General features: G+C 39.3%; 1 protein-coding gene across 1 annotated transcript; it reads left to right on the forward strand.

Moving 5' to 3' along the window:
- Window positions 1–667: 667 nt before the first annotated feature.
- On the forward strand, window positions 668–1,384 carry LOC111749052 (olfactory receptor 9G19-like). The gene has a single exon (XM_064289406.1). The coding sequence runs from the start codon at window positions 668–670 to the stop codon at window positions 1,382–1,384; it is 717 nt and encodes a 238-aa protein (XP_064145476.1).
- Window positions 1,385–9,378: the final 7,994 nt, after the last annotated feature.

Raw genomic sequence — 9,378 nt, forward strand, 5'->3', positions numbered from 1 at the left:
CAACCTGTGTTATGCAGACGATGCAACCTTGCTTGCTGAAAGTGAAGAGGACTTGAAGCACTTACTGATGAAGATCAAAGACTACAGCCTTCAGTATAGATTGTACCTCAACATAAAGAAGACAAAATCCTCACAAATGGACCAAGAAGCCACATCGTGACAAATGGAGACAAGAATGATGTTGTCAAGGATTTCATTTTACTTGGGTCCACAATGAACACCCACGGAAGCAAGAGTCAAGAAATCAAGACACATTGCATTGGGCAAATCTGCTGCAAAGAACTTCTTTAAAGTGTTAAAAAGCAAAGATGTCATGTTGAAGACTAAGGTATACCTGACCCAAGCCAGGAATAAGGGACAGTACTGTGCCTAGAACAGCAACTGGGGCTCAAAAAAGTTTACTTTGAACAAAATGAATAGACTCCAGTAGCATTATGGCTTTACTGCTACAAATGCATTTTACTGAAATGAATATATTGAGACTGAGAGAACTCCCATTATTTTCTCAAGTCAGGATTCCTGCTCAGATCTCCTCAGTCTAATACCTTTAGTCTTCACCCCAACGCATGTACCTGGTATACAGAATGCCTTCATTTAATATGTGTTGAGGAAATTAAACGCCATTTTAAGTGAGGCTCCTTTAGCCATGGAGAGGGGCAATCGCACCATGCCTGAGTTCATCCTGGTGGGCTTCACCACAGACCCTGTGATGCAGTTGATCCTATTTGTGGTGTTCCTTGGTGTGTACTCTGTGACCCTGGTGGGAAACACCACGCTCATAACATTGATCTGTAATGACTCCCGGCTCCACACACCCATGTATTTTTTCATTGGCAATCTGTCATTCCTGGATTTCTGGTATTCCTCTGTCTACACCCCAAAGATCCTAAAGACCTGCATCTCTGAGGACAAAAGCATCTCCCTTGCTGGCTGTGTAGCTCAGTTCTTCTTCTCTGCTGGACTGGGATATAATGAGTGTTACTTGTTGGTCACTATGGCTTATGACCGCTATGTGGCCATCTCCAACCACTTACTTTATGCTCAGGTCACGTCGAAAAGACTGGGCATCTATTTGGTTATATGTACCTATTCCGGAGGTTTTGTCAATGCAATAATACTCACCAGTAACACATTCACATTGGATTTTTGTGGTGACAATGTCATTGATGATTTTTTCTGTGATGTCCCACCACTGGTGAAGTTGGCATGTGGTGTGAAGGAGAGTTATCAGCCGGCGTTACACTTCTTCAGGGCCTCCAATGTCTCAGTCTGTGCTTGTTTTTATTTGTTGTTCAGTGAGTTAGTTGCTGGGAGAGTAGATGGGAGCATCTACTTACTTCGCTATCTAGCTCCACCTCTTCCTGTATTGAATATTAAGTTATAGTATAAACTCACAAGGAAATGTAATTAATGAATAGTAAACATGTGTAGGAACTATAGAAGTTTTAGTTTAAGCTTAGTTTATAAGTTTAATAAACTGAGCATTAAACAAATTACATTAAATGAGGGATTAAACAAGGCCCTCATTGAGACAGCAGAAAAACAAATGCAGAAATAAGTACTATGACCTCAGTTGTTTCTTTCCTCTTAGTTCCTCCCTCCATTGGCCAAAATTAATTGATCTAATTTCTATAAATTGGTCTCCTGGAGCAGAGAGCAGGATGGAAAAGATTGGGAGTGGATCTGGAAGGGCAGATGGGAGATATCCAGCATGCCACAGACATTCCCATATCTGTCATATCTATGTGCTTACTAATATCCAGATGTATGTGTTTGGAATGGAAACCCTGGTCGTGTAGTGGTTAAGTGCTATGGCTGCTAACACAAAGGATCGGCAGCTTGAATCTGCCAGGCGCTCCTTGGCAACTCTATGGGGCAGTTCTACTCTGTCCTATAGGGTCTCTATGAGTCGAAATCGACTTGACGGCACTGGCTTTGGTTTTTTTTTTTGGTTTATGTATTTGGATACATGTGTACAAATATACATACAAATATAATATGTTCCATTGGGATTGGACAAAACTCAACAAGAAATATGAAGGAAAATTATGGCTGAATACTTACATCATTTGGGAATCAACTGAAACTAAACAAAACCTTTCTAGTCTTATTAAATAAGATTGGCCCAACTTTAGCAATGTTCAGTTTTATTTGGTTGCCTTGTTAGACATTTCCCCAAGCAATAAAACCATAAGGAATTCCATGATTCTAAAACCCTTGGGATTTAATAACTGTAATAAAAGATCTGGAACGAGCTGATTAGATTAGAATGTTGGAATGATGGTGTTGCTGCAAATTTTAGGCAAATTGTACGATTTAGGTATTACCGGTAGCATAGATATTTTGTCCTATTCCCACAATAACCCAACAACTATTTACGTACTGGAAACCCTGGTGGCATAATGGTTAAGTGCTATGTCAACTAACAAAAAAGTCTGCAGTTCGAATCCACCAGGTGCTCCCTGGAAAGCCTATGAGGCAGCTCTACTGGGTCCTATAGGGTCTCTATAAGTTGGAATTGACTTGATGGCAACAGGTTTTTTATTTACATACTGTCACATGACAGGGGATACAAAGCCTCATTTTCATACTCCATCACCATTCTATGGCAATTTTGAAACTGCTGAGAGTGAAAAGGGAGACCTAGCAAGTCCTACTATTAGTGAAGAGAAAAAGCAATTTACATTAAAGGAAGGGGTAGAAAATAAAACCATACGATTGACACAAAAGCTAAAAGAAAGGCCATTGAGAACTACACTCTATTTGGAAATATGCGGGAACTGTCTCTATAGTCCATCAACCAGGCTGTGTATTATGTGACTAGTTGCCATTGGTTTTTCTTACAACTGCTTGCAAAAAGCACAGGGTTGTCAGAGGTTTCTAGATCCAGCATGTCATATGGAATGATAAGCAATTCCTTTAGGAGTTAAATGCTATTATTAAAGCAGATCAGAATGTGGATTTGGTTGACATGCTTCTATATAATTAGAGCAGTTCATCCATTCATTCACGCAGCAAACATTTGTGCCTACTTGGTGCCAGATACTGTTTTAAGCATTGACATCGAGCAGTGAGAAAAAAACAAGCAACAAAGCATACTCTTCTTGAAGTCACATCCTAGTGGGGGGCAGGTGGGGGCAGACAGCAAATGAAGTAAATCAGTTGATTATAAGGTGAACCAGATGGTAAGTGAAGTAAAACAAAGCAGTGAAGGATAATAGGGAGTACTGGGGAGAGGGGGCAATTTTGGAGCTGGTGATCAGGGACGATCTCAATGAGAAGGTGACATATTTATGAGGAAAAATAATTTAATGGAATAAAATAATGTCCAATGAGGACAGGACGAACAGCAAGTGCAAAGAGTTTGAATGTGAACATCCTTTAGAGTACAAATGACCAAGATGCAAGAGGTCATATCGTTGCTCTCTCCAAATCAAGCATTTGTATCCAAGTGTGTGTGGATTCTGTGTGGGAAAATGCAGATGCTTCCAGCAAAGGATTCCTTGAACTATAAATATCCCACTTCACTATAAAGCTGTCTATTTCTACCTATGCTTCCCTTTCACTAGGTTATCACCATATTTACTGGAGGATATGGTGGGTTAAGGTATGAGGGTTAGGAGGTCTGGAGTTATTTGCCCCTTCTCCTCAAGATATGACTAATAGAAAAAAACTCTGAAGAAAGGATTTATGTCAGAGCAGGGGGAGTCTAAGGTAGAATTTGCTACAGTAGGAAGAGCACAAAATGTGGAGCTAGAGGCACAGAGTTTTAGAGCCAGCTCTGCCCACTGATTTGCTTTGTGAATCCCAGGAGTAACTCTGCTTCTGCAGGGAGCCGTCTATTTCCTCATTGGTAAAATAGGGTGGCCTCATGGGATAGTGTGAGACATAAAATGCAGTCAATCTTTTCTAGTACTTAATTTTTCATTGTTTTCTAAAACACATTATTTAAATAATACTTGAAGAAAAATTATTCTCCAGCAATATTTTTTTCCTTTATGAGCACTTTATTTTATTAATAATAACATTAAATACCACTCCACCATGCTATATGATTGTTAACTTAAACAGAAAGCCTTTTTTTTTTTTGGATTGACATACTGTTTTATTTCAGCGGTCTGTATGAAGGAAAATCACGTACATCCCTATCACATACATGTAAAAATACTAAGGATGTAGAGTGTACAAAAATGTTTTCTTGTAGTTATTTCACATCCTTGTGGGTCATAGACTCAAGGAAATAAACAGTTTTAGTATGACCAATAGTAATAGTAATAACAGTTTCTTGGGTTCATAGTCACGTCTACTTAAAATTCTTAACCAGATGACTAGATCTTACACGGATTTAATGAAAGAACTAGCAAGGTCAAGAAATGTCACAAACTATAAAGCTACAGGAAAGTAATTCAATTACCAATTTAGAGGTTTCCTTTTTTTATATTTTTATTTAAATAAATACATTTCATGCTTGCTTGTAATGCACTATCAGGAGCAAGATACGGAAATTCTAGTGCCAAAAGTACAAATGGTAGCAGCAAAGTGTGTACATTGATGTGTAATATATAGACCCTGCTGTTAGTACAGAAGACGCTTACTTTCATACTCTAGGATAAGCAAGTGGGCCCTAAAAGAACAGTCAGCTTTAAGAAGCTGGAAACCAGGTATGCAGAAATGGAAAACAATACTGGAACAACGCTATGTAATTAGCGTTGAAAGCAAAGCGGCGAGCAACCTTGTAGAAAATCCAAGAGGAAATGGCCAATTCCTCCGAGATGGCTGTGTGATTACAAGAGGGCAAACTCAATGAAAGTTAGTAGAAGCTGGAGTCCGCAAAGCCTAAACTGTATTCTGACGGAATGATTCCAGGTTTCAGGCCTTTCCACCAGCCAGAATCCACAACTACAGCAATGGACAAATTACAAGGGAAGTTTTAGAAATCTCCGTCTACACAGATTAACAAAAAGCCTTTTTAGTGGTTGTTTCCTCCCCAGAAAACCAAAACCAAGCCCATTGCCATTGAGTCAATTCTGACTCGTTGTGCCCCTATAGGGCTGTGAAAAATTAAATAACTCATATCAAGTACTAAGCCTGGTACTTGGTGCACAGGTAAAGCTCAATAAATGCTTGTTCTAGGAATAATTGGGAAACTTGAAAAGGGTTGTTCTGGAGATGAGCAGAAATGATCCCATTGCTGTCACATTAGGAAGAGCTGTTGAGTTCATGAAACTGGCAGGGACTGGCTTGTGATTTTGATCCATGCATATCAAGGCAGGGCCATTTTCTTTTTGTCTATTCATTCATTTCTTTGAAAACAGATAGATTTATCTGACTAGAACTTCTACACTTTGATGCCCTCACATTAAAAAAATGGCCAAATGTACAGAGAATGGGATTTAGTGTCACACAAACCTGAGTGCAAATCCTATCTCTGCTCCTTCCTCTCAGCCTATCTTTTCAAGTGTCCAATCCCATAATTTTAAAATGGAAATGATAAAAATGATATCTACCTCATAATTGTTACGAAGAGTGGAAATAATACACGTAAATTTTCTAGTAGAGCACCTGGCTTCGAACACATCTTTCCTTTCTTTCTTCCTTCTTCTCTGTCTCCACTTCATTATTATCAATTTTGATAGCAATCAAGGCTAACTTATCCGATCAATACATTTATTCTCTAACTGGGTTTCCCAGAGATGTTCTAGGCCATAAAATCCTAAGGTGCTTCATAAATGTGACATATAGGGTGAATCCAGGGATGACATTAACATCTCTAGGGTCTGCAGCCTAGAGTTCTGTTGTAGAACTGTGAACATTGTAGATAAATGTTCTGATCCTGGGGTTGGGATGGAGTAGATTGTTTATGCACTCATTGTTGAGGTTGGCTATGTATGCATTGATTTAAGCAGTGCTGGAATTGCCTTCCTAACACAACCAAACTTTGCCTTAGCATCTGAAGTTTCAAGAATTTTAATATTAGGAAACCCTGGTGATGCAGTGGTTAAGTCCTACAGCTGTTGACCAAAAGGTCAGCAGTTCGAATCCACTAGGTGCTCCTTGGAAACTCTAGAAATGGTTGGACACTCATTGTTTAAGCAGTTCTACTCTGTCCTATAGGGTCGCTATGAGTCAAAATCGACACCACAGCGAGTTCAGTTTTTTTGGTTTGGAATTGCCTCCCTAACACAACCAGACTTTGCCTTAGCATCTGAAGTTTCAGGAACTTTAATATTGGTTCAGATTTAAGCCATTATCTCCAAGAATGTTCTGAGTATGGCATCAGAAGTCCTCTGTGATCTCATTTTACCTCATTCCTACTGTTCCCACAAACACACTGTACTCCAGATAGCTAGCTCTGTCAAACTTCCAAACCTTTCTCCACCTTCCATTCAATTCCCTGCATCTATGGGTTTTTTTAAATAATTTTTATTGTGCTTTAAGTGAAAGTTTACAAATCAAGTCAGTCTCTCACACAAAAACCCATATACACCTTGCTACACACACCCAATAACTCTCCCCCTAATGAGACACCCCGCTCTCTCCCTCCACTCTCTCTTTTCGTGCCCTTTTCTCCAGATTCTAACCCCCTCCACCCTCTCATCTCCCCTCCAGGCAGGAGATGCGAACCTAGTCTCAAGTCTCCACTTGATCCAAGAAGCTCACTCCTCACCTGCATCCCTCTCCAACCCATTGCCCAGTCCAATCCATGTCTAAAGAGTTGGCTTGGGGAATGGTTCCTTTTCTGGACCAACAGAAGGTCTGGGGGCCATGACCACTGGGGTCCTTCCAGTCTCAGTCAGACTATTAAGCCTGGTCTTATGAAAATTTGGGGTCTGCATCCCACTGCTCTCCTGCTCCCTCAGGGGTTCTCTGTTGTGTTCCTTGTCAGGGCAGTCATCGATTGTAGCTGGGCACCATCTAGCTCTTCTGGTCTCAGGATGATGTAGTCGCTGGTTCATGTGGCCCTTTCTGTCTCTTGGGCTCATAATCACCTTGTGTCCTTGGTGTTCTTCATTCTCCTTTGATACAGGTGGGTTGAGACCAATTCATGCATCTTAGATGGCTGCTTGCTAGCATTTAAGACCCCAGACACCTCTTCAAAGTGGGATGCAGAATGTTTTGTTAATAGATCTTATTATGCCAATTGACTTAGATGTCCCCTGAAACCATGATCCCCAGACCCCTGCCGCTGCTATGCTGGCCTTCAAAGCATTCAGTTTATTCAGGAAACTTCTTTGCCTTTGGTTTAGTCCAATTGTGCTAACTTCCCCTGTATTCTGCACTGTCTTTCCCTTCACCTAAAGTAGTTCTTATCTACTATCTAATTAGTGAATGCCCCTCTCCCACCCTCCCTCCCTCCCCCTTCTTGTAAGCACAAAAGAATGTTTTCTTCTCAGTTTAAACTATTTCTTAAGTTCTTATAATAGTGGTTTTATACAATATCTGTCCTTTTGCAACTGACTAATTTCACTCAGCATAATGCCTTCCAGGTTCTTCCATGTTATGAAATGTTTCACGGATTCCTCACTGTTCTTTATCGATGCGTAGTATTCCATTGTGTGAATATACCATAATTTATTTATCCATTCATCTGTTGATGGGCACCTTGGTTGCTTCCATGTTTTTGCTATTGTAAACAATGCTGCAATAAACATGGGTGTGCATATATCTGCTTGTGTAAAGGCTATTATTTCTCTAGGATATATTCCAAGGAATGGGATTGCTGGATGGTATGGTAGTTCTATTTCTAACTTTTTAAAAATAAGGAAGTGCCAAATCGATTTCCAAAGAGTTTGTACCATTTGACATTCCCACCAGCAGAGTAGAAGTGTTCTAAAATCTCCACAGCCTCTCCAACATTTATTATTTTGTGTTTTTTGGATTAATGTCAGCCTTGTTCGTTTTTTTTTTTTTCTTTGTTGGAGTGAGATGAAATCTCATTTTAGTTTTGCTCTGCATTTCTCTAATGGCTAATGGTCGCAAGCATTTCCTCATGTATCTGTTAGCTACCTGAATGTCTTCTTTAGGGAAGTGTCAATTCATATCTTTTGCCCATTTTTTAACTGGATTATTTGTCTTCTTGCAGTTGAGTTTTTGCAGTATCATGTAGATTTTAGAGATCAGGTGCTGATCAGAAATGTCAGAGCTAAAAACTTTTTCCCAGTTTGTAGACAGTCTTTTTGCTCTTTTGGTGAAGTCTTTGGATGAACATTAAGTGTTTGATTTTTAGGAGCTCCCAGTTATCTAGTTTTTTTCTACATTCTTTACAATGTTTTGTATACTGTTTATGCCATGTATTAGGGCTCCATTTTTAACGTTGTCCCTATTTTTTCTTCCATGATCTTTATTGTTTTAGAATTTATATTTAGGTCTTTGATCCATTTTGAGTTTGTTTTTGTGCATGGAGTGAGGTATGGGTCTTGTTTCATTTTTGTGCAGATGAATATCCAGTTATGCCAGCACCATTTGTTAAAAAGACTGTCTTTTCCCCATTTAACTGTTTTGGGGCCTTTGTCAAATATCAACTGCTCATATGTGGATGGATTTATGTCTGCATTCTCAATTCTGTTCCATTGGTCCATGTATCTGTTGTTGCACCAGTACCAGGCTGTTTTGACTACTGTGGCGGTATAATAGTTTCTAAAATCAGGTAAAGTAAGGCCTCCCACTTTGTTCTTCTTTTTCAGTAATGCCTTATTTATCCAGGACCTCTTTCTCTTCCATATGAAATTAGTGATTTGTTTCTCCATCCTTAAAGAATGTCCTTGGGATTAGGATCAGAATTGCATTAAATGTATAGATCACTTTTGGTAGAATAGACATTTTTATACTGTTAAGTCTTCCTATCCACGAGCAAGATATGTTCTTCCACTTATGTAAGTCTCTTTTGGTTTCCTGCAGAAGTTTACTGTAGTTTTCTTTGTATAAGTCTTTTACATCTCTGGTAAGATTTATTCCTAAGTATTTTATCTTCTTGGGGGCTCCTCTAATGGCATTGATTTGTTGATTTCCTCTTCAATGTTCTTTTTGTTGTTGTAAAGGAATTCAACTGATTTTTGTATGTTTATCTTGTATCCCGATACTCTGCTGAACTTTTCTATTAGTTTCAGTAGTTTTCTGGGTGATTCCTTAGGGTTTCCTGTATATAAGATCATGACATCTGCAAATAGAGACACTTTGAATTCTTCCTTGCCAATCGGAATGCCCTTTATTTCTTTATCTAGCCTAATTGCTCTGGCTAGGGCTTCCAGCACAATGTTGAATAAGAGTGGTGATAAAGGGCACCCTTGTCTGGTTCCCGATCTCAATTTGAATGTTTTCAGGCTCTCTCCATTTAAGATGATGTTGGCTGTTGGCTTTGTATAAATGGCGTTTATTATG

Source organism: Loxodonta africana, chromosome 7 (assembly GCF_030014295.1).
Source record: "Loxodonta africana isolate mLoxAfr1 chromosome 7, mLoxAfr1.hap2, whole genome shotgun sequence".
Lineage (NCBI taxonomy): Eukaryota > Metazoa > Chordata > Mammalia > Proboscidea > Elephantidae > Loxodonta > Loxodonta africana.